The 26,565-nt window shown below is 48.8% G+C and overlaps 1 protein-coding gene across 1 annotated transcript in view; it reads left to right on the top strand.

Annotated features, from left to right (window-relative positions):
* steap4 (STEAP family member 4) overlaps positions 1 to 26,565 on the top strand; it is a gene marked incomplete at its 3' end in the record, with an annotated part of 68,310 nt that overhangs the window by 5,912 nt on the left and 35,833 nt on the right. The window contains exons 5-6 of the mRNA XM_080541245.1: positions 18,278 to 18,556; positions 18,661 to 18,755. Of these exons, the coding sequence (XP_080397371.1) occupies positions 18,278 to 18,556; positions 18,661 to 18,755 (374 nt within the window). The remainder of the gene's footprint in view (positions 1 to 18,277; positions 18,557 to 18,660; positions 18,756 to 26,565) is intronic.

Raw genomic sequence — 26,565 nt, 5'->3', positions numbered from 1 at the left:
ACACACACACACACACACACTCACACACACATTTTAAATGCTTTATTTATGTCCACATACAAAGTACAATTCTAAAGGACATAAATACTAACAGTGCATTTTGACATCCTGGAAACAATTTGTTACAGTAATACTGAGCCAACAACCAGTTCTGCCACACACAGGATGTTATTCACACCAGACCTGTTATGCACACCTTGAAACTGGAAAAGCCAAATGTGGTGGAACCCCAGAGAAACAGAGACAGAGGCCAGGAGAATATACAATGATTTATTAAGGATGAAATAGGCCCTACACTAACTAGTGGAAAAACAAACATAAGGTGTGATGCAGGCGATAGTTATGGGGTGTGTAATTATACTATGTGTGTGTGCGTGTATGAGGTCAGGGGTGTTGTATTATGTGCTGCGATACTACCCTAGTGAGCAAAGTCCGAGATCCTTTTCGGGCCAGGGAGAGTGATCCAGGAGAGAGTAGTCCAGAGGGGAGTCCAGGGGTCGAGCCAGGGAGGGAAATCCAGAAGAGAGTAGTCAGAGGGGGTCCATACAGATAGTTATGTTCAAGCGTTGGATCTCCGTCTGTAGCAGGGTTAAGTAGGCGGCTGTCCAGGTGGTGATTGGGACAGCTGGGCTGAACGGTAATAGCCCACACCTGCTGCAAACAGAGCCAGAGATCCGGCCCACTCAATCCGGCCGGGAGGGGGCGCCAGAACGAGGCTCACGGGGGCGTGTCAGATTAGGAGGCACAACAGTACCCCCCTCCTCAGGGGAGGCACCGGACGACGGACCCAGGGCCCCGGTGTTGGCTCGGTAGAAATCCTCCAATAAGGACGGGTCGGCGAGATAGGACGCAGGCACCCAAGTCCGGTCCTCGGGCCCGTAGCCAACCCAGTCCACTAGGTATTGAAACCCGCGACCCCGGCGGCGGACCTCCAGTAGTTTGTTTACCGTCCATACCGGGTCCCCATCATCCAGGACACGGGGCGGCGGCGGAGCCGGGCTGGGGGAAGACAAAGGGCTGGCGGCCACAGGTTTAAGCTGGGAGACATGGAACACCGGGTGTATTTTGAGGGAGGGAGGAAGGGTCAAACGTACCGCCGTGGGGTTGACGATACGGTCCACGGGATAGGGACCAACGTACCGGGGGTTGGGTTTCCGGGTGGAGGTTTGGGAGGTCTGGAGGGGCAGGTCCCGGGCCAACAGCCAAACCCTCTGACCTGGCTGGTAGTCAGGGGCCGGCACCCTCCGCCGGTTCGCGCTCCGCCGGGCACGCTCGGTGGCGCGGAGCAACGCCGCCCTGGCGGTCCTCCACACGTTGTGACACCGGCGGAGATGGGCCCTGGTGGTTGGGACCGCCACCTCCAGCTCCTGTTGGGGAAACAGAGGGGGTTGGTAACCCAGGGAACATTCGAATGGGGACATACCAGTGGCGGCGCTCTCCATAGTGTTGAGGGAGTACTCCACCCACGGCAGGTATTTCGCCCAGGAGGAGGGATTGTGGGCGGAGACACATCGGAGAGCGGCTTCCAGAGCCTGGTTGGCACGCTCGGCCTGCCCATTGGACTGAGGGTGGTACCCGGAGGTGAGACTGGTGGTGGCCCCAATGCCTCTGCAGAAGGCCCGCCAGACCTTGGAGACGAACTGGGGGCCCCGGTCAGAAACCACATCCGAGGGGATCCCGTGGAGGCGTACGACGTGGAGAGTTAGGAGGTCCGCCGTCTCGGCCGCTGTGGGCAGTTTCGGGAGGGGAACGAAGTGGACCGCCTTGGAGAACCGGTCCACGATGGTGAGAATGGTGTCGCACCCCTGGGAGACAGGGAGCCCAGTAACAAAGTCCACGGCGATGTGCGCATTGAGTTGCATCTTGTAAGAAATGCGCTATACAAATAAAATTTGATTTGATTTGATTTGATTTGCGACCACGGTCGGCTGGGCACCGGGAGAGGCTGCAGGAGACCCGCAGGAGGCCGATGGGAGGCCTTACTACGGGCGCACACCGTACAGGCGGCCACAAACTCCCTGGTGTCCCCCCTGAGATTGGGCCACCAGAACCTCCTCCCGATGAATGCCGCTGTCCGCCGCTCGCCGGGGTGGCAAGCGAAGCAGCTGGAGTGGCCCCACTCCAACACCCTGGCTCGGACAGCTGTAGGCACAAACAAACGGTTAGGGGGTCCGGTCCTAGGGTCTGGTTCGGCCCGCTGAGCCTGTCTCACCAAAGCCTCGACGGGCCAGGTTACGAACCCCACCACCCGGGACGGGGACAGGATGGTATCTCCCCCCTCAGCGACACCCGAATCCGCCTTGGGGAACTGGCGGGAGAGAGCATCAGCTTTGACGTTCTTGGAGCCGGGACGGTAGGTAAAAAAAGAGCCCAGCGGGCTTGTCGAGAGTTGAGCCTCTTGGCGGACCCAAGGTAAGTGAGGTTCCTATGGTCAGACCACACCAGGAACGGTAGTTTGGCTCCCTCCAGCCAGTGTCTCCACTCCCTCAGGGCCTCGTGAACCGCCAGCAGCTCCTTGTTGCCCACGTCGTAATTTTGGGCCGCGGGTTCGTAGCGCCGGGAGAAGTAGGCGCAAGGGTGTATCTTCTGGTCCTCCCCCGACCGTTGAGAGAGGACCCCCCCGATCCCCGTGTCCGAAGCATCTACCTCTACGATGAACTGTCTCTCGGGGTCGGGGTGGATCAGCACTGGCGCGGAGGAGAACAGGTGTTTTAGTGTGCCGAAAGCGGTCTCAGCAGCGGCGGTCCAGCAGAAGGGCCGTGAGGTGGAGGTAAGCGCAGTGAGCGGCGCTGCGACCTGGCTGAACCCTTTAATGAACCGCCTCACAAATTCCGCGAACCCCAGGAAGCGTCTAAGTTGGGTCCGGTCCGTGGGCTGAGGCCACTCCACGACGGCCTTGACCTTGGCAGGGTCCGCCCGCATCTGTCCGTCCTCCACCACATTACCCAGGTAGGTGACCGAGCTGGTGTGGAAAACGCACTTCTCCCCCTTCACGAATAAGCGGTTCTCCAGGAGTCTCTGCAGGACTAGCCGGACGTGCTGGTGGTGCTCCTCCACGGACCGAGAAAAAATAAGAATGTCGTCAAGGTACACAACAACAAAAATGTTTAACATGTCCCGAAGGACATCGTTGACCAGGGCCTGGAAAATAGCAGGGGCATTAGATAGACCAAAAGGCATGACGCGGTATTCAAAATGGCCGAGGTGGGTGTTAAACCCGGTCTTCCACTCGTCCCCCTCCCTGATGCGGACTAGATGGTAGGCGTTACGTAGGTCCAGCTTGGTGAATACCTTGGCATGGGTGAGGGGTTCGAAGGTGGAGCTAATGAGGGGAAGGGGATAACGGTTCTTTACAGAAATGTCATTCAGAGCCCGAAAATCAATGCAAGGTCTGAGCCCACCGTCCTTCTTGGATACGAAGAAGAATCCAGCCGCGAGGGGAGAGGAGGAGGGCTGGATGATACCAGAGTTGATGGACTCCGTAATGTAGTTACGCATCGCCTCCTTTTCAGGGAGTGAGAGGCTGTAAAGTCTACCTTTAGGAAGGGTGGCACCAGGCAGGAGGTCTATAGGACAGTCATACGGGCGATGGGGTGGAAGGGAGAGTGCCTCGTCCTTGCTGAACACCTGGGCTAGGTCGTGGTAGATGGGAGGAACCCCGGTGAGGTCAGGCGGAGTGATCTTAGACTTGGGGTCGCTAGAGGGAGACAGGGCGGAGCGAAGGCAGGAGGCGTAACACGTACCTCTCCAGCCTAGGATCTGGCCCGAAGCCCAGGAGATGTGAGGTTCATGTCTCTCGAGCCAGGGTCTACCCAGCACCAGGGGAGACGTGGGGGTCTGAAGGACAAAGAACCGGATCTCCTCGGTATGATTCCCGGAGATCGTAAGAGATATAAGCCCAGTGGTGTGGGTGATAGTTCCTAGGGAACGGCCATCAATGGCCCTAGGCATGATGGGGCGGTCTAGAAGGACTAGGGGGATGCCCGCCTGGTGGACTAAGTTTTCATCGATTAGACAACCATCAGCCCCGGAGTCGATGAGGGCGCTGACAGACAGGGTGTCCTTCCCCCAGGTGAGAGTGGCAGGGAATAGGCGACTGGGGGTGACCTGGGGCTGAGAGAGAGAGGTGTTGCTCACCAGTATGCCCCCTACTGGTGAGCTGGGTCTTTTGGCCGGACAGGACACGCCCGGATGATGTGCCCCTCCTTGCCGCAGTACAGGCACTGCTTGTTGAGAAGCCTCCGTTCTCGCTCCTCTCGCGAGAGCCGAGAGCGGCCGATCTCCATGGGCTCCCCAGCCCCGGAAGTAGCCACGAGAGGAGGCAGCATGGGCAGAGAAGGGGGCGGTGTCGTTCCGGCGCGATAGGTAGTGGGGCGCGTGACAGCTCGCTGGACGCGGTCGGTGCGTCGTACCTGGAGGCGTGCATCCATCCTAAGGGCCAGGGTAATCAGCTCATTAAGGGTGCCGGGATCGTCGCGCACCAACAGGTCCTTGATGGAATCATGTAACCCCTTGTGGAAAAGGTTGAGGAGGGCTCCGTCATTCCAGCCTGTCTCCGTGGCTAGAGTACGGAACTCGACCATGTACTCGGCTACAGAGCGGGAACCCTGGGAGATGGCTAACAAGCGGCCGGTTACATCCTGCTCGTCCTGGGGGTGGTCGAACACGAACCGGAACTCCGCTTTAAACAGGGGGTAATCCGTGGAGTATCTTGAACTGCTCCCGACAGCGGCTATGGCCCATTTGAGCGCTTTGTCAGCGAGTAGAGACATGATAAACGCTACCTTGGCCCCGTCGGAGGAGTACTTGGAAGGCTGGTGTGTAAATACTAATTCGCACTGGGTCAGGAAACCCCGACAACAATCAAAGTCACCATGGAATGGAGCGGGGCTGACTAACCTGGGTTCCCAGTGAGCGACAGGAGGATAGAGCGAAACGGGGTTCACAGGATCGACCGGGGGATTAGTCATCTGCCCAGATATGGAACTCGTGTCAGGGGGTGGTCTGCTGCCAGCGGCGATGAGGTCCAGAGAACGCTGGATGGAGGCGAGAGACCCGGACAGGGCGTCCATCTTCGTCTCGAGACTATTTACAGCCCCGACGGTGGCACGGGTGGTATTCTCCAGTACGGCTATCTGGCCTTGGACCGTGGGGAAGGCCTTCTGGAGCTCGGCCTGCAGACTGGTAAGTTGCGTAGCATGGCTATTTACCTCTCTGCGTAAATCTACGACTAATGGGAGAACCCCAATACCCGGGGAACCACCCTTGTTCTCTGGAGTTCCACCTTGGCTCATAATGGCTTGAACATACTGTTATGCACACCTTGAAACTGGAAAAGCCAAATGTGGTGGAACCCCAGAGAAACAGAGACAGAGGCCAGGAGAATATACAATGATTTATTAAGGATGAAATAGGCCCTACACTAACTAGTGGAAAAACAAACATAAGGTGTGATGCAGGCGATAGTTATGGGGTGTGTAATTATACTATGTGTGTGTGCGTGTATGAGGTCAGGGGTGTTGTATTATGTGCTGCGATACTACCCTAGTGAGCAAAGTCCGAGATCCTTTTCGGGCCAGGGAGAGTGATCCAGGAGAGAGTAGTCCAGAGGGGAGTCCAGGGGTCGAGCCAGGGAGGGAAATCCAGAAGAGAGTAGTCAGAGGGGGTCCATACAGATAGTTATGTTCAAGCGTTGGATCTCCGTCTGTAGCAGGGTTAAGTAGGCGGCTGTCCAGGTGGTGATTGGGACAGCTGGGCTGAACGGTAATAGCCCACACCTGCTGCAAACAGAGCCAGAGATCCGGCCCACTCAATCCGGCCGGGAGGGGGCGCCAGAACGAGGCTCACGGGGGCGTGTCAGATTAGGAGGCACAACAAGACCAGTGGGTTGATCAATACTATAAGACAGACAGTATCCCGCTCATGGGTACAGGAAGCACCGCCTTCTCCATATTGAGCGGCTACCAATAACAGCGGATATTGAGCAATATTTTGCTAACTGTTTGGCCCTTCTCTTAGAAAGACCAGCCATATGAAGGCCTCTAACAACAGACTTATGAACATGGCCCAGGCTGCCAAATATAAAAACTAAAAGTTGACATCTGTAGCCCAGTTGTGATATGGCCTGCTCCAGCTGTTGGTATTTTAAGATTTTGGTTAAAAAGGCTTCCTCTAGGCCAGGGGTCGGCAATTAGGTTTGGCCTCGGGCCAATTTTTTTTTGAGCCACTAGATGGCGGGCCCGAACATAATCAAAGGCTAATTTAAGTAATTGATTGTTTAAAAATGTGACACGTTCTAATGCTTTGACTTTTCTTTCGACTGTACACATCGCTAGTCAACTAACACAGCTTGTTTTGTGAACCTGCTAACAATGTAAAGTAGTGTTCTAGTTAACTAGGTAGCTGTCCAATCCATTATGTTGCAGTATTTTGGCTTGACTAGCGAGTTTGTGTTGTGATTCTCAACAACGTTGAAACGTAGTTTCACACTTTTCCATATTTTTTAATAATAAATGTGTGGACTGACGATGTAGCGTAGCCTAACTTATTCTAATAATTATGTAACATAGTTTCATTCTGATAATTATTCCCCCCTCCTCCCAGACAAGGTCACATTATTATTATTGGATTGGTTGTTTGCGTGCCGGGTGAAGTTAGCCAAACATTTAACCTGCTAGCAAGAGAAACATAATGTCACTCTCCAAAGGTCTAAAGAGGAAAGTTGACGGTGGAAACAGGGCATTTAAAGAGGAATGGACAGCGAACTATACGTTCATCCTACCTGGTTTCATCAATGCAAAGCCGTTGTGAGAGACATTTTCCGTGCTCACAATGTTCCCTTTCTATACATGCGAGTCGTCCTTTTCGTCAATGAATGCGATAAAGACGCACGAGAGGAATCGATTGATGCATAAAAACCTTGAGAACTGCCTGTGGATTAAAGTGACGTCAATATCACCAGATATCAAGCAAATACTGACCGATGGGAGATGCTTTTTGTTTGCGCCGATTTTGTTTTCAATGTTTTTCAGAAAATTAAACAGAATTTGCGTTGTTACTGTTCATATGTGTGTTGCAGTCACATATACGTAAACATTACGTTTGAATGGCTTACTGAGCTCGTGTTATTTTGTTCAAACCACACACGGTATGTCGGCTATTTCAGCACCGTGACGCGTTGTCCACCTGCTTATGATTCACTCTGAGGGGTTCAGCGTCAGTGCGCTTCGGTGCACCTTGCTGCCTGATTGTCTGTCCCTGTGTCATTCAACCTCAACATGGATAAAAGTACAATAAGCATTATTCAGGTGGAGTTCGATTCTCTATTCGGACATTATAGGCGCTATATGTGGGACTGTCGGTCCGATATTATTATAAAAAAAAATAAATAAAAAAGTGGATTCTCAAAATAATCTGCTGGGCCAAATATTATTGGTGACGGGCCAGCAATGGCCCACGGGCCGCCTATTGCCGACCCCTGCTCTAGGCTATGGTCAAAGGTGCAGCCACACACACACACACACACACACACACACACACACACACACACACACACACACAGACACAGACACAGACACAGACACAGACACAGACACAGACACAGACACAGACACAGACACACACACACACACACACACACACACACACACACACACACACACACACACACAGTTGTGGTGGTATGCCTCCTGTTGAAAGACTGGGTACATCCCTAAATCTATGAACTCTATATACAGTGTTTGTAAGACTCACCATCTTCATACAGTGTTTTCTTTACTCTTGGGATGTACCTGCAGATGTTGGTTTCCCTGTTTTATTTTGATCCATTGTGGAATCCCAGAGGAGTGTAAAACAACACAGCAATGAATATGATGTATTTAGAGCACCATCAGCAGAAAGCTTTACATATTAACATGAATACATTTTTTTCTGATAAAATTAGAACACTTTATACTGCACACACACATGCCCCCTGAGTCAAAACCTTAATTTGCCTTTCGTCCTAAAATGCACGCATGCAAGAAACCTCAAATAAAAAATACTAGTCTTTGAATGTGTTGTGTATCTGTGAATATCTTGTTAGTGTGAATAGTGAGGACAATGGTCTATCCGTGGATCGTTTTGCAGATGTACAGTACAGTGGGGTGCAACAATGTGGATACCCCTAGTCACCTTAGCACCTCTAACCCTAACCCTTACCGTTTTACAATTATTATCTTAGTGAAAAGAAGCAAACCTAACCTCTAAATGGTACAAAGTTAAACATGACACATTTTCATCACATTTTAAATCAAGATACTTAAAAAAACTTTTTACAGTTTCAAAATAATAAAACAAGGAAAAGGGCATTGTGCAAACGTTTGGGAACCCTGTCAGCTAGTACTTTGTAACTCCTCCTCGAGCAACTATAACAGCTTGCAAACGCTTCCTGTAGCCAGCTAAGAGTCTTTCAATTCTTGTTTTGGGAATTTTCCCCCATTCTTCCTGGCAGAACACCTCTAGCTCAGAAATATTCTTTGGCCTTCTTGCATGGTTGAGATCTCTCCACAGATTTTCAATACAGTGTTTATGGTCGCTAAGTCACAGTGTTCAATACTGAAGTCACAGAGTCACAACTCTTCATACAGTCACAAAAGCAGAAGCCCATGTGAACAAAACTGTGACTCTTACTCTATGATTTGTGCATTGCTTTCATACAAAATGCATTCAATGACCACGTTCTCCAAAATCTATAACACTTCTCTCATTCAAACTCCCCCACCTGCAAAATACTATGTATTTGCAACACATTTTTTCATTGTTAACATACTGTGTTCAAAACTGTGAATTGGTGCATTTTTGCAGTAATCATATTCCTATCATATATGACAGAAAGCTCGCAATAGACTGTTTTTTTGCACAGTGTTTGAGTGTGCAGATGCTGTTATTTTGCACTCTATTGATACTCTTCAGTTCCAGCACCTCAGCAAAGTCTGATAGAGGATGAGCGGTGGTATTTTCACTATTTGCAGTAATCATATTGAAATGTCTAGAAAATATTAGCAGAATATATACAATGAAATGAAATAGACTAGATGCATTGCCAGGGAAGACATTAGATGTGACCAGATGCAGACCAGAGGGTGGACCAAAACCCTCAGGAGTGAGACATTTTTGGTGTGATTGCTATTGTATTGTAGCCGTGGAATTTCAGTTTTTCTTTTTTGTTTGAACTTTGCATCTTCCACTTTATTTTCCACTTTTCATTTTACACAAGTAAATGTAGTGTACTTTTGAAGTAAATGTACCGTAACTTACTTTCTGCAAAGATACTGAAAAAAAATTATAGACTAGAAGGATAGAAGCAAATTGCGGCATTTCTGATTCATTCTTGTTGCCTAATACTTTACAGTTTTACAGTCAACTATTCTGTCTATGATTACTATAAATCAAACCATTCTTATAATGAAATATTCATTCTTGTGAAAATCTGTTGTTAGTGTTTTGTAAGTCAGAATGTTATGAATGCTTTCTGAGTGAACATTGTTGCCAGTGTACGTATGGTTGAACAAGCTTCTTTTGAGACATTAATTAATGATTGGCCAACATGCGTGTTAGTAATGCAGACTGTATGAAGAGTTGTGACTCTGTGACTTCAGTATTGAACACTGTGACTTAGCGACCGTAGAAAACTGTAATATTCAAGTCCGGGGACTGTGATGGCCCTTCCAAAACCTTCATCCGTCTTTCCTGGAGGTACTTCATAGTTGATTTTGAGGTATGCTTTGGGTCATTGTCTTGCTGGAATACCCAACCTCTCTTCGACTTCAATTTCTGGACTGACCTTCGAACATTAGCCTCTAGAATTTCTTGATATATGGTGGAATCCATTCTTCCTTCCATCTGCACAATATTGTCTGTGCCCCCAGCTGCTACACAACCCCAAAACATAATGGATCCAGTTGGCAAGGTGTTCTTCTCCACAAATACTTCACCCTTTTTTCTCCAAACATACCTTTGGTTGTGGCCAAAAAGTAAAATGTTGGTTTCGTCAGTTCAAAGCACATTCTTCCAATAGGCTTCAGGTTTCTCAAGGTTTTCTTTTGCATACTTCTGTTATGACACAGGGGCGAGGGGGCTCAAGGACACGACAATGGAGGCAGAATACTGTGAAGCCCCGTAGGGTATTTATTTACAGTGTAGGGGAGGGGAAAAACTGAAAGGAAGAGTCCGAGGGTTTCAACCCTGCGGGCTGGCGGTAGTGGTTGGCGTGGGCAGGTCATTCTTAGGGAAGAACTGACGATGAGTGAAGGGAAGTCCAGAGTGGATGTAGGCAGAGGGTTGATTGGGAGTGGAGACAGGTGTGCTGGTTTGGCTGATAATCAAATTAGCGGGGACAAGCCTCACCTGCGGCGGAGAGCACGCTGTGCTCGAGCTGTGGGGGCGGGGGAGGGTGTGTGTGGAGGCCCAGCCGTAACAGGACCCCCCTCCGAGCGGGAGCCTCCTGGCGACCGGCCCGGAGCATCCGGGTGGGCCCGATAGAAGTCCCTGAGGAGGACTGGGGACATGATCTGAGACCGGGGAATCCAGCTCCGCTCCTCTGGGCCATAGCCCTCCCAGTCAACCAGGTACTGGAAACCCCGGCCACAGCGACGAACCCTCAGGAGTCTCCTCACTGCCCACTGGGGGTGGCCATCCACCAACTGAGGAGGGGGCGGTGCAGGGGCTGGTGGCATCAGGTCGCTGGCGACATAGGGCTTTACCCGGGAGACGTGGAACACCGGGTGGATCCGACGGAGGGAGTGAGGGAGGACCAGCCGGATGGCAGCGGGGTTAATGACCCGGTCGATGGCGTAGGGGCTGATGTACCTCGAAGCCAACTTCCGGGAGGGGACATTGAGGGGGAGATCGGCCGTGGAGAGCCAGACCCTCTGGCCAACCTGGTACTCAGGAGCTGGAGTGCGACGACGGTTGGCGCTCCGGGTGGTTCGGGCGGTGGCCCGAAGCAAGGCCGAGCGTACGGAGGTCCAGACCCGACGACAGCGAAGGAGGTGTGCCTGGACCGATGGTACTGATGCTTCGCTCTCCTGGGTAGAAAGCAGGGGTGGCTGGTACCCCAAGGAGCACTCGAAGGGGGACCGGCCGGTGGCTTCATTGACCATGGCGTTTAATGAGTACTCCACCCAGGGTAGGTCCTTGCTCCAAGAGGATGGATGGAGGGAGGACATGCAGCAGAGTGCCGACTCCAGGCTCTGGTTGGCTCTCTCCGCCTGCCCATTGGTCTGGGGATGGTAGCCGGAGGAGAGGCTGGTCGTGGCCCCAATCCCCGAACAGAAGGCCTGCCACACCTTGGACGTGAACTGGGGACCACGGTCGGAAACCACATCCTGGGGAAGCCCGTAAAGGCGGAAGACGTGGGTGGTAGAACCGCCGGCGCAGGAAGGACAGTGTGCGTAGGGCCCCAGGGTGGCAGGCGAAGCGGCTGGCGTGGCCCCACTGCATCACCTTGGTCCTGACGGCGTCCGGGACGAAGAGGCGACCGGGGGAACCAGGTTGGGGATCTGGCTGGGTGCGCTGGGCAGCTCTGACCACCGCCTCGATCTCCAGATGACCACTTCAACGACCCGGGAGGATGGAACGATGGTGTCAGGAGTGGTGGGTTCCTCCTCTGCGGCATGGAGCCGAGAAAGGGAGTCAGCCTTGGCGTTCAGGGAGCCCGGACGGAACGTGAGGTGGAAGTTAAACCGCCCGAGGAACAGGGCCCAGCGTGCCTGACAGGAGTTCAACCGCCTGGCCGACTTGATGTAGGTTAGGTTCTTGTGGTCCGACCAGACGGTGAAGGGGTGCTCTGCGCCCTCCAGCCAGTGCCGCCACTCGTGGAACGCCTCCACCACCGCCAGCAGCTCGCGGTTCCCGATGTCGTAGTTGGCCTCGGCGGAGGTATAACGGCGGGAGTAGAAGGCGCAGGGGTGCACGGTCTGGTCCTCCGACCGTTGAGAGAGCACGCCACCGACGCCCGTGTCTGAGGCGTCCACTTCCACAATGAAGGGCCTAGAGGGGTCTGGGTTGATTAGGACCGGCGCCGAGGTGAAGAGCCTCTTCAGGTCACTGAAGGCAGCGCTGGCTGCTGGTGTCCACGTGAACTGGCGCAGGGGGGAGGTGAGGGCAGTGAGGGGGACGGCTATCCGGCTGAAGTCCCGGATGAATCGCCGGTAGAAGTTGGCAAAGCCGAGGAAGGACTGCAGCTGTTTCCGGGTGGTAGGTTGGCCCCACTCGACGACGGCCCGAGTCTTCTTGGGGTCAGGGCGCGTCAACCCACCCTCCACGATGAGCCCCAGGAATTCCACAGAGTGAGTGTGGAAAGAGCACTTCTCAGCCTTAATAAAAAGGCGATTCTCCAGTAGTCGCTGGAGGACTAGGCGGACATGTTGGACATGCTCCTCAGGGTTCCTGGAGAAGGAAGTCATCCGGGTAGAGGACGACAAAGATGTCCAGCATGTCCCTGAGGACGTCGTTCATGAGGGCCTGAAAGACGGAGGGGGCGTTAGTGAGACCAAAGGGCATGACGAGGTACTCATAGTGGCCACGGGGGGTTTTGAACGCTGTCTTCCACTCGTCACCCTCACAAATCCGGACCAGATGGTAGGCGTTCCGGAGGTCCAGCTTTGTGAAGATGGTGGCCCCAAGGAGGGGCTCAAAGTTGGAGCTCATGAGGGGAAGAGGATAGGTGTTCCGGATGGTGATGGCATTGAGCTCACGGTAGTCGATGCATGGCCTGAGGGTTCCATCCTTCTTCTTTACGAAGAAAAACCCCGCTGCCACCGGGGAGTGTGATGGACGGATGAGCCCCTCAGCCAGACAGTCGGAGATGTAGGTGTCCATGGCTGCCTTCTCCGGGGGGGCAAGGTTGTAGAGGCGACTGACTGGGAGTTTGTTGCCAGGGCGGAGCTCGACGGCACAGTCGTAGGGCCGGTGAGGGGGCAGGGTGCGAGCACGCTCCTTACTGAAGGCCTCTCCTAGGTCGTGGTAGACCTCTGGGATGGAGGAGAGATCAGGGGAAGCCGGAGGCGGTCGCAGAGGCGATGAGGGGGTATGGGCGGCACGGAGGCACCGGGCGTAACAGGAGGTACTCCAGCTCAGGATACGTCCCTCACCATAGCTGACATGGGGGATGTGGAGCTCGAGCCACGGTCGTCCCAGGATGAGCGGGGACTGGGGGGTCTTGAGGATGTAAAACCGTATCTCCTCCACATGGTTCCCGGAGACGGTCAAGGAGAGGGGTGTGGAGCGGTGGGTGAGAGGCCCCAGGTTGTGTCCATCTAGGGCTGAGACGGAGAGGGGGGTTTCTAGGGCAACGAGGGGAATGGCAGCTGAGCGGGCCAGCTGGGCGTCCATAAAGTTCTCGTCTGCCCCCGAATCGATGATGGCCTCGATCGTGAGGTTATGCCCCTGCCAGGAGAGGGTGACAGAGAACCTGGCTGGGCTGGTGGTTGGTGGGGAGTGAGAGACACGGCTCACCCGGATTCCCCCTTCGGGTGAGCCTACCCTTTTGATAGGGACGGGCAGGTGTCACGGAGGTGTCCCTTCTCTCCACAGTAGAGGCACAACCCCTGGGCCCTTCTCCTCTCCTTCTCCGCCGTGGTGAGGCGGGCTCGACCAAGCTGCATGGGCTCCTCGCCAGTGGATGGGGTGTAGGTCGACTCCCGTGCGGAGGAGGGGTTGTCTGTGAGGATGGGGTCTTGGGGGCGTGGCGAGCTGGTCTGGTGGCGCCCTCTCTCTCTCCGGCGCTCCCGGGAGCGCTCGTCGACGTCGATGGCTAGGGCCACTAGTTCGTCTAGGGTGGCGGGTTTGTCCCGGACGAGCTCGTCCTTGATGACCTCACTCAGCCCCTGGCGGAAAGCAGATCGCAGTGCCCTGTCATTCCACCCGCTTCCGGCTGCCAGGGTGCGAAACTCGGTAGAGAAGGCCGCAGCTGTCCGGCTCCCATGGTGGAGTGTCATCAGTCGCGCCCCGACCTCCTGTCCTGCAGTGGGGTGATCGAAAACCCTCTTGAATTCGGTGAGAAAGGCAGTATAGTCACCGAACAGGTCAGGGCGGGCGCAGAGGATGGCCTGGACCCAATTCAGGGCGTCGCCGGTGGTGAGGTTGGTGATGAACGCCACACGGGCTGCCGGTGACCAGAACTGGCTGGGCTGATGTGAGAACATTAACTCACACTGTAAGATGAAGCCTCGGAACTGGGCGAAGGCTCCGTCGACGGTGGGGGGGGCTGGCTAAGGTGGGGCTCCCGTGGCTGTCCAGTAGGTGGTATACACACTATAACAGTGTGTATAGTTCCTCTATAACAGTGTGTGTTCCACTATAACAGTGTGTATGTTCCTCTATAACAGTGTGTATAGTTCCTCTATAACAGTGTGTATGTTCTCTATAACAGTGTGTATGTTCCTCTATAACAGTGTGTATAGTTCCTCTATAACAGTGTGTATGTTCCTCTATAACAGTGTGTATGTTCCTCTATAACAGTGTGTATGTTCCTCTATAACAGTGTGTATGTTCCTCTATAACAGTGTGTGTAGTTCCTCTATAACAGTGTGTATGTTCCTCTATAACAGTGTGTATGTTCCTCTATAACAGTGTGTATGTTCCTCTATAACAGTGTGTGTAGTTCCTCTATAACAGTGTGTATGTTCCTCTATAACAGTGTGTATGTTCCTCTATAACAGTGTGTATGTTCCTCTATAACAGTGTGTATGTTCCTCTATAACAGTGTGTGTGTTCCACTATAACAGTGTGTATAGTTCCTCTATAACAGTGTGTATGTTCCTCTATAACAGTGTGTATAGTTCCTCTATAACAGTGTGTATGTTCCTCTATAACAGTGTGTATGTTCCTCTATAACAGTGTGTGTGTTCCTCTATAACAGTGTGTATAGTTCCTCTATAACAGTGTGTATGTTCCTCTATAACAGTGTGTATAGTTCCTCTATAACAGTGTGTATAGTTCCTCTATAACAGTGTGTATAGTTCCTCTATAACAGTGTGTATGTTCCTCTATAACAGTGTGTATAGTTCCACTATAACAGTGTGTATGTTCCTCTATAACAGTGTGTATGTTCCTCTATAACAGTGTGTATGTTCCTCTATAACAGTGTGTGTAGTTCCTCTATAACAGTGTGTGTGTTACTCTATAACAGTGTGTGTGTTCCTCTATAACAGTGTGTATGTTCCTCTATAAGTGTGTGTGTTCCTCTATAACAGTGTGTATAGTTCCTCTATAACAGTGTGTGTGTTCCTCTATAACAGTGTGTATAGTTCCTCTATAACAGTGTGTGTTCCTCTATAACAGTGTGTGTTCCTCTATAACAGTGTGTGTGTTCCACTATAACAGTGTGTGTAGTTCCTCTATAACAGTGTGTATAGTTCCTCTATAACAGTGTGTATGTTCCTCTATAACAGTGTGTGTGTTCCTCTATAACAGTGTGTGTGTTCCTCTATAACAGTGTGTGTTCCTCTATAACAGTGTGTGTGTGTTCCTCTATAACAGTGTGTGTGTTCCTCTATAACAGTGTGTATAGTTCCACTATAACAGTGTGTGTGTTCCACTATAACAGTGTGTGTGTTCCTCTATAACAGTGTGTGTGTTCCTCTATAACAGTGTGTATAGTTCCTCTATAACAGTGTGTGTGTTCCTCTATAACAGTGTGTGTGTTCCTCTATAACAGTGTGTGTGTTCCTCTATAACAGTGTGTGTGTTCCACTATAACAGTGTGTGTGTTCCTCTATAACAGTGTGTGTGTGTTCCTCTATAACTGTGTGTGTAGTTCCACTATAACAGTGTGTGTGTTCCACTATAACAGTGTGTGTGTTCCTCTATAACAGTGTGTGTGTTCCTCTATAACAGTGTGTGTGTTCCTCTATAACAGTGTGTATAGTTCCACTATAACAGTGTGTGTGTTCCACTATAACAGTGTGTGTGTTCCTCTATAACAGTGTGTGTGTTCCTCTATAACAGTGTGTATAGTACCTCTATAACAGTGTGTTCCTCTATAACAGTGTGTGTGTTCCTCTATAACAGTGTGTGTAGTTCCTCTATAACAGTGTGTATGTTCCTCTATAACAGTGTGTGTTCCTCTATAACAGTGTGTATGTTCCTCTATAACAGTGTGTGTGTTCCACTATAACAGTGTGTATGTTCCTCTATAACAGTGTGTGTGTTCCTCTATAACAGTGTGTATGTTCCTCTATAACAGTGTGTATGTTCCTCTATAACAGTGTGTGTGTATTCCTCTATAACAGTGTGTGTTCCTCTATAACAGTGTGTGTAGTTCCTCTATAACAGTGTGTGTTCCTCTATAACAGTGTGTATAGTTCCACTATAACAGTGTGTATAGTTCCACTATAACAGTGTGTGTAGTTCCTCTATAACAGTGTGTGTGTTCCACTATAACAGTGTGTGTAGTTCCTCTATAACAGTGTGTGTGTTCCTCTATAACAGTGTGTGTGTTCCTCTATAACAGTGTGTATGTTCCACTATAACAGTGTGTGTAGTTCCTCTATAACAGTGTGTGTGTTCCTCTATAACAGTGTGTAGTTCCTCTATAACAGTGTGTGTGTTCCTCTATAACAGTGTGTATGTTCCTCTATAACAGTGTGTGTAGTTCCTCTATAACAGTGTGTGTGTTCCTCTATAATAGTGTGTATGTTCCTCTATAACAGTGTGTGTAGTTCCTCTATAACAGTGTGTGTCGTTCCTCTATAACAGTGTGTATGTTCCTCTATAACAGTGTGTATAGTTCCTCTATAACAGTGTGTGTAGTTCCTCTATAACAGTGTGTGTAGTTCCTCTATAACAGTGTGTGTAGTTCCTCTATAACAGTGTGTATGTTCCTCTATAACAGTGTGTGTAGTTCCTCTATAACAGTGTGTGTTCCTCTATAACAGTGTGTGTAGTTCCTCTATAACAGTGTGTGTGTTCCTCTATAACAGTGTGTATGTTCCTCTATAACAGTGTGTGTAGTTCCTCTATAACAGTGTGTGTAGTTCCTCTATAACAGTGTGTGTTTTCCTCTATAACAGTGTGTATGTTCCTCTATAACAGTTTGTGTGTTCCTCTATAACAGTGTGTGTAGTTCCTCTATAACAGTGTGTGTAGTTACCTCTATAACAGTGTGTGTGTACCTCTATAACAGTGTGTATGTTCCTCTATAACAGTGTGTGTAGTTCCTCTATAACAGTGTGTGTGTTCCACTATAACAGTGTGTATAGTTCCTCTATAACAGTGTGTGTGTTCCACTATAACAGTGTGTGTAGTTCCACTATAACAGTGTGTGTAGTTCCTCTATAACAGTGTGTATGTTCCTCTATAACAGTGTGTATGTTCCTCTATAACAGTGTGTATAGTCCCTCTATAACAGTGTGTATAGTTCCTCTATAACAGTGTGTGTGTTCCACTATAACAGTGTGTGTAGTTCCTCTATAACAGTGTGTGTGTTCCACTATAACAGTGTGTGTAGTTCCACTATAACAGTGTGTATAGTTCCTCTATAACAGTGTGTGTGTTCCTCTATAACAGTGTGTATAGTTCCTCTAACTGTTACGTTTTGGTATAGAGTTCTAGAGGTAGAATGGTGTTGGACCCATGTGCGGTGCAGCTCAGATGAATGGAGGTCGAGACAGTGATAAAATACGTTTCTCTTTACGGAGATAGGCAATGATCAATCACAACAGGACAAGGATATAGAATCAAAAGTAAAGGGGAGCAAGCAAGGCTCTGAGTTACGAGTAAATAATAATAACGGATACAAAACAACTAGCGTATCGACAAAACAAAAGGAGAGCAATCAAGGCTCCATCAGCTAACCGCAAGAATAATGCAAACACAATGAAAATAACAAACACTAGATACAGTCACTATACCTGGGAACAGCGACAGGTAAATAAAGTCCTCCAGGACAGAACAGACAGAGTCAAGAATAGCAGACACGGTATTTTCCATATGACAAGCAAGGGTTCTCATCACGTCAACAAGCACGAACAACTGACAAGGGAACAGGGAAAAGGGACACACCTAAATACACATACAAACACTGACAGGTGACAATGATTAGGCAATTAGTCCAGGGCAAGAGTAATGCACTTTGACCAGCAGGAGGCATCGGGGAGTGATCCTCGCTGACCCCCCTCGTAACATATAACAGTGTGTGTGTTCCTCTATAACAGTGTGTGTGTTCCACTATAACAGTGTGTGTGTTCCACTATAACAGTGTGTGTGTTCTGCTCTATCTGTGTGTGTGTTCTAGGTGTTGATCTGTGGGGACGATGGTGAGGCCAAGCAGGTGGTGGTGGGGGTGTCCACCAGGCTGGGTCTCAGTGCTGTAGACCGGGGCTCTCTCTCAGCAGCCAGGGAGCTGGAGGACTTCCCCCTGCAGCTGTTCCCCCAGTGGAGACTCCCTCTAGGCATCGCCCTTGGACTCCTAGCTTTCTTCTACGTCTACCTACTGATCAGAGACGTGGTGTATAGATACGTCACGGAAGGCAAGGACGTCTCCTTCAGAATGGTAGTCTCACTGGCCAACAAGGTGACAAGGAGAGGAGCTTCTGCTGGTGAACTTTAGTGAGTGTGCTTGATCTGATGTAGCCCTCTAGCCCTGTGTGTTGATGTGCGTGTGTGTGTGTGTTCCAGGTGTTCCCCATCGTGTCTCTGATCATGTTGTCCCTCTGTTACCTGCCTGGTGTCCTGGCAGCCTTCCTGCAGCTCTACAGAGGAACCAAGTACAGGTGTGTGTGTGTGTGTGTATGTGTGTGTACGTGTCTACGTGTGTGTACGTGTCTACGTGTGTGTACATGTGTGTGTGTGTGTGTGTGTGTGTGTGTGTGTGCAGCTCTACAGAGGAACCAAGTACAGGTCAGGAGTGTGTGTGTGTGTGTGTGCAGCTCTACAGAGGCACCAAGTACAGGTCAGGAGTGTGTGTACGTGTGTGTGTGTACGTGTGTTACGTTCTAGTTCGCTAGGGAGAAGAAGAAGTAACAAAATATTACAGGTGTTATGTAATAAGGATATTTATTACAGCAAGGACAAATTAAAGTCGTAATGGTACAGATAAAAACAGAATTAGAACTATAACAAATGTGACTGCTCCTGGTGTTTCTGGACACCTCTCGGAAATGAGAAAGACGTCAAATTCGTCTTTAAAGTTTTTCGTTTTTTTAGCTAACATTCAACTCGAAGATGTGAAGTACCCACTCGTTATTTTTCCGAACAGTTTTACGTTCATTAAATAAGTGTAATCTATAACACAATGACTTCGTTTCTTGTTGTTTGATGGGGATTCATTATCTTTGATGGGGATTTTATGTGCTTAGTGATTTCCGGTGTAGCAACTTTTAAATACTCATGTCGTCTTCAATTTGTTTCCGATTTCAATGTATGATGCATCATTTGAAAGCTTACAATCTGTAGTTTAAGCACATGTAAAAAACTGAAAAGTGATTTCGCCTACAGGTAGCCCTTTTCATTGGGCTGTGTCACAAATGCCTCATACTCAAATAAACAATAAACTCATCCCGAGGATGGTTAAATAAACAATAATAATAAAAGGTTTCAAACACAACGTATCACTAACAACATAAACTATACACAGAATTAACAAACTACACAAAGTCTCTTTCTAACAAAGTATAATCTTACAAAGTATCATCTAACACAGTATCAAACTAACAAAGTATCAAACTAACAATGGAGTACAACAAAAGAATGGTGGGAACTGTGTGAGAGAATCACACAGCTCCTGCTGCTTTCATTTCAGTGTCTTTTATGATGATGTGGCCTCTGATGATTGGCTGGTTTGGAGTTGATCGGCTGGAGTTGATTGGCTGGAGTTGATTGGCTGGAGTTGATTGACCACTGCTGGAGTTGATTGGCAATTATCACGGGGGGGGGGGGGGTGGATCCCCTGGACTGGACTCATCTCCTATGGCTCTTAAAGAGACATACACACAAACACACAGACACAGACAACCAGGCTACTCATAGCCGTCACACTCCCCCCCTTAAGACACAAACCCAAGGATTCGGACAGGTTACAACTGCTATTCCCACCACAAACCAACCTGCCCGCCTACTCCTCCAATACTCTAGAGAGAGTATCTGCTAGCACATTGTCTATCCCCTTTTTATGTCTTATTTCTAATTTGTAATCTTGTACTATCAAAGCCCATCTCATCAAACGTTGATTGTGATTATACATCCGAGATAGGAAAACAATGGGATTATGATCGGTGAACACCACCACCGGCAAGGAACTGGACCCCACATATACTTCAAAATGTTGTAGAGCTAATAGCAAAGCAAGAGTTTCTTTCTCAATTGTAGAGTAATTTAATTGGTGTTTGTTAAATTTTCTAGAGAAATATCCCACAGGATGGTCAACCCCATCCTTGTCCTCTTGCAATAGCACAGCCCCAGCTCCAACTCCACTAGCATCCACCTCTAACTTAAATGGTCTACCAAGATCAGGAGCCGCAAGCACGGGAGCATGACTTAGCAGAGATTTAACACTGTCAAACGCATGTTGACACTCCTTGCTCCACACAAAGTTTACCTTAGGGCTGAGTATACTGGTCAATGGGTGTACAACAGTCGAAACATTTCTACAAAAACTCCTGTAGTATCCTGCCATTCCCAGAAATCTGCGCAGTGCCCTCCGAGTGTTAGGGATGGGACACTCGACTATGGCCACTACTTTTGCCTCCACAGGTAACACCTGCCCTTGACCCACTTGTCGGCCCAAATTCGCATTTCGCCAGATTTACTGTTAGCGAAGCTTTAGCAAGTCGTTTTAACACTTCCTCCAAAATGTGTAAATGATCTTCCCACGTAGACGTGTACACAATTAAATCATCAAGGTAAGCATTACAATTAGACACCCCTGTTAAAACGGTGTTTACCAACCTTTGAAAGGTGGCGGGAGCATTGCACATACCAAAAGCCATCACAGTGTACTGTAAAAAATGATCAGGTGTCACAAATGCAGAAATTTGGGAGGCGCGGTCAGTCAAGGGCACTTGCCAATAACCTTTGAGCAGATCTAATTTGCTAACATACTTTGCCGTACCCAAATTGTCAACACAATCCTCCATCCGTGGGAGAGGATATGAATCAGTAACAGTAACAGCATTTACCTTTCGGAAATCGGTTATAAAACGAGGAGAACCGTCAGGTTTCATCTCTAGTAAACAGGGAGAACTCCAAGCACTAGAGCTAGGGATTGCTAACCCATTACGCAATAAATACTCAGCTTCCTGTCTCATCAAGGCCCTTTTTGTCGGGTTAACACGATAGGGATGTTGTTTGATAGGCCGCACCCCCTTAACATCAATGTCATGTCGAATTACAGTAGTTTGACTCGGCACATCACCAAATATACACGGAAAACGCTTGATCAACTCCATCACCTCAACTTGCTGTCCAGCTGACAAATGAGTTAACTGAGTGGGCAACACTTTTAACATTTCCGAGTTGACCAATCGAGTACTCTGATTAGAGGAATGACGTGCAATCAAATCCTTATCGGTCGCGCACAGAGACTCTGTCACAATTAATGCACAGCTGCCAGTGACTACCAGCTTAGGGACAGTGTTACATGTCTCCTGACTAATTTTAGATTCCTCACGGGAGTAATAGCGTTTTAACATGTTCATATGGCACACCCTAGTACTTCTCCGTCTCTCGGGAGTACTGATCACATAATCAGTGTCACTAAGACACTCACGAATATCATACGGACCACAGAATTTCGCCGACAGCGCAGCGCCTGGAATAGGCAGAGCTAAAACTTTATCACCTACATGAAACTTTCTAAAAACAGCAGTGCGATCATAATGACGCTTCATCACTGTTTGCGAACTAACCAGAGACTCTTTTGCAATGGTATTAGCCTGATGCAAACGCTCACGAAAATGACTAATGTAATCTAACACATTCCGCTCCGCACTAAACTCAGCTGAGAGGAACTTATCCTGCAGTGATTTGAGCGGACCGCGAGGCGTATGTCCAAAGACCAGTGCCGCGGGACTGAATCCTAAAGATTCCTGAACAGCTTCACGAGCTGCAAACAACATAAATGGCACTCCCTCATCCCAACTCTTCCCACTCTCTAGACAGTATTTACGAAGCATCGCCTTTAACGTCTGATGCCATCGTTCTAATGCACCCTGACTCTCAGGATGATAGGCACTGGAAACAACATGTCGTACCCCTAACGTTCTTAGGGCTTGTTTGAAAAGCTTAGACTGAAAGTTAGTGCCCTGGTCAGATTGTATAACAAGAGGAAGACCGAATGTGGAAAAAAACGTTGTTAAAGCTTTCACCACTGAGCTGGCTGATATGTTACGCAACGGAACAGCTTCGGGAAAACGAGTAGCAGCGCACATAATAGTGAGCAAATACTGACTTCCACTTTTAGTCCTAGGCAAAGGTCCAACACAATCAATTATTACACGTTCAAATGGCTCCCCTATAGCAGGAATGGGATGCAATGGTGCGGGTGGAATGGATTGATTTGGCTTACCCGCCATCTGACAAGTATGGCAACAGCGGCAGTGCTTGGCAACATCCGCCTTCAGTCGGGGCCAAAAGAAATGTTTCAATATCAGCTGATAAGTTTTAGTTATACCTAAATGTCCTGACCACTGGCTCTCATGTGCTACAGATAACACCTGTTGTCTATAACCCATAGGCACAACCACTTGTTTTACAGTATTCCGCTCACAACCATTTGCATTAGGAGGAGACCATTTACGCATTAATATCCCATCGTTAAGGAAATAAACTACGTTGCCCCCTATTTCAGATTCCTCACTAGCTGCATGTAAAAAACATTTGTTTAATGACTGATCAGCTACTTGAGCGACACGCAATCGCTCGCCGGTTACAGGCAGAGATAGGCTGTCAGCGGATGGTATTGTAGGACTCGGGGAGGATGGTAGCTCTACCACTTTCTCCCTGGGAGAAGCTGAAACAATCGGGTTCTCATCCCTTTCAGAAAAGGCTTGCATAATCACACTACAGAGAGAAACATCGCTATCCTCCTCTCTGCCTCGACTCGATTGTGCACGAGTTATAGCGCACACCGGAAACAAATCAACATCTTTTGTCTCAGATTCCCTGCATTGAGGCGAATCCAGTACCTCCAACGTAGGAGTCACCTTACCCCCAGCAATATCGTTGCCCAACAACAATGCCACTCCTTTAATGGGTAACTCTGGACATACAGCGACCGAAAAAAAAACAGTAACCAACTCAGATTGTATGTGAATGCGATGTACAGCCCGCGGGACATAACCCATTTCAATACCACGCAACACAGCTCCATAGCTGCACGCAGACTGATCAGAGAATGGCAGGACACTACATAGAATTACAGACTGTGACCCCCCGGTGTCTCGTAATATACGTACTGGACACTGATCTTTTAGTTCGCCCGTCAATGACACTAAGCCAGTAAATATGAATGGATCAAAACATTTATCACTTCCAGTGCCAGTGGTGGTGCTCATCCCAATGTTAGAACATGATTCCGCCCTAATCAATCCAATACCCTGCACGTGTGGTCTAAGGCTGCCACGATTAGTCGACTAGTCACGACGACGTCGACTACCCAAATCGTCACCGACATATTTGGTAATCGCCGTAGTCGCATGTTTTTTTGGAGCTGAAATAAGCGTTTTTTTTTTTTTTTTTTTGCCTAGCACCAGGGGAGCCCCCCCCTCCCAAATTTCGTTGTTTGGTACCTGTACTATATCAATGACAATAAAGACCATTCATTTCATTCGATAAGCATTCGTTTTTCTTCCCTGAAGCTGCCACTGGCTAGCGTCTCCCAGTGTCTTTGATGTACATGCGCAGTGTCGGTCATCCGGGGCACACGTGACTTCCTCGGAAAAACAAACAGAGAAATGTCTTCCTGTCCTCGTACCTCTAAAGTGTGGGAGCATTTCAACCACAACGTTGAAAAAAAGAATGTAAAATGTAAAATTTGCAAAGCTGAACTCGCTTATCATGGCAGCACGTCTATGATGCGCGAGCATCTAAAAAGGAAGCACGTTGTGGCAGATGACGAGGAAGACGATGGCTCGTCTCGGTAAGCTAGTTAGCTTGTTATTGGCTAACGATATCGTTACGTTAAAAGCCTTCTTACATTATTTTACGTTGTCATCAAAGCGATACTTATCAAATAGCTAAAAATGTTGTCTTAACGTTACAGTGCTAAGAAGGCGCGTTCTACTATGAGATGAGTGAAGCAAAGCAAAACTTTTGTACTCTGTACAAGTATTTATTTTTGTTTTTGTATTCTTTTGGTTGCCTAGTGCCTAGCCTACCTCATTTTACTCAGCAGTTTGCACCCTCTACTACTCTTTACATTACATTACATGCAAGTGATGCCAGAAATAAATCTGCAAAGTTCATTAAAATATCTATTTTTGAGTGAACAATCATTTTAATTGTCTTTATTTTTAGTTAGCACATGCCTACAACAACAACTAACAACTTCAAGCTAAATTTAGAAGCTGATTTAGAAGATGATAGCTAAATAAGAGCGATTGAGTAATTGTGCGATAAGCTGTAATTTATGATCCGATTAGTCGACTAATCGTTAAAATAATCGGTGACTAGTCGACTATGAAAATAATCGTTTGTGGCAGCCCTAGTGTGGTCCCTACTTAGACAACTGCTGATCTTTGTTTTTAAGAGTTAAACAATCAGAAATGACATGTCCTGGTTTGTGGCAGTAATAACATTCCCTATCTTCCTTCCTTAAGCTCTGCGTCCTAAAGGAAGAAGTGTTCACGGAATGAAACTGAGTAGCCGGCACATTACGAGGCTTCTCAGCAGGAACAGAAGGGAAATGTGTTTTGTGCGTGAGCATATACTCGTCTGCGCGCACAGCAGCAAGGGAGAGGGACTCTATCTTTTGTTCATTTAAATATACAACAATGCGATCAGGCAAATTTTGCTTAAATTCTTCTAGAAGAATTAACTCTTTCAAGGTTTCGTAATAATTTGCTTTACACGCATTGCTCCATTTATCAAATAAAATTCCCTTCTCCCTAGCGAACTCCGCAAACGTTTGGGTGGGGGTCTTTTTAAGATTTCTGAACTTCTGTCTATATGCCTCAAGAACCAACTCATAGGCGCGAAAAATGGCGGCCTTAACCTTAGTGTAATCTAAACTATCAGCAACGGGAAGCGCAGTTACTGCCTCCCGAGCTTTTCCCTGCAACTTGCACTGTAGCAGTAATGCCCAAAAAATTTCGGGCCAGTGTAATGCGGCAGCGGTGCGTTCAAACGCAATAAAATAGGAATCCACCTCAGTCTCTTTAAAAGGAGGCACCAAAGAAATATGCTTACTGACATCAAAAGGTTTTGGGGTTGTACTGGGAGATGGGGCTTGATTGTGAGCTTGACTCTCGAGCTCTAGCTGACGTAACTTGATCACTTTAGCAGACTCGATCTCACACATCCTCAGCTCATGCTGTCGGGCCTCAGACCGGGCTTCAGCCTCTCGGGCCTCAGTCCTCTCCTGAGCCTCTCGGGCCTCAGCCTGAGCCTCCCGGGCCTCAGTCCTCTCCTGAGCCTCTCGGGCCTCAGCCTGAGCCTCTCGGGCCTCAGTCCTCTCCTGAGCCTCTCGGGCCTCAGTCCTCTCCTGAGCCTCTCGGGCCTCAGCCCTCTCCTGAGCCTTCTCTTCTCTGATGGCTGCCCTTTCCTGGGCCTCCATTTGGAGACAGGCTAACTGAAACTGCTGTTTCGCCTCCTCTCCACGAGCCCCAGTACTGGCACTACCAATAGGAGATGGGTCAAACTGCTCCAAAGTGATATCCACTTTCTGTGGTGTCTTAAAGGATGGGACGGGCGTCTGAAGAAGCTCCTCTCCCCCTGAAGGTAGAGGGCCCCCAGACTCCTCCTCCCCAGAAGTTTCATCCTGAGCCTAGTAGTGTTGCACGATATACCGGTACCAACGATATACCGCGGTGCCAAAATGTCACGGTGCCTACTATACCATAAGCTTTATACAACGGTACTACCGTGGAATACTATACTACCGTGTTGAACACGGTACCAGCGGGGCAACTCATAACACTTTCGGCTGCGTTCGTCAATTCGCTCCGAGAGCGCCGGAGCGCACACTGGGTGCAACGTCACAGAGCGACCGATTCGTTTGATTGGACGAGAGGCGTTCCGCGAGTGCGGGTCAGATTTCCAGAGCGAATTGACGAACGCAGCCTTTTTCGCGACTACCCATCGCGTTAGCTTTGTCGGCTAACAGGTTAGCAACCTCAAACGTTGTTCCTATGGTTCCTGCGAGCTCAGTGGGCATTAACTAGAAAATTAAAACCACTGAGTTTTCTTAAGTTGAGTTAAGTCTTGAGCTACAGTTTGGAAGTAGCCCTCTATTTTTTTGATATGCCAGTGTTTGCTTTTACTTTTCAGACAGACAGACACACAGACAGACAGACAGACAGACACACAGACACACAGACACACACACACACACACACACACACACCTACTTTGCTATACTCTTGCAAA

This window comes from Nansenia antarctica, assembly GCF_963989245.1.
Source record: "Nansenia antarctica genome assembly, chromosome: 10".
Classification (NCBI taxonomy): domain Eukaryota; kingdom Metazoa; phylum Chordata; class Actinopteri; order Argentiniformes; family Microstomatidae; genus Nansenia; species Nansenia antarctica.
This window is presented reverse-complemented; position numbering and strand designations above follow the sequence as displayed.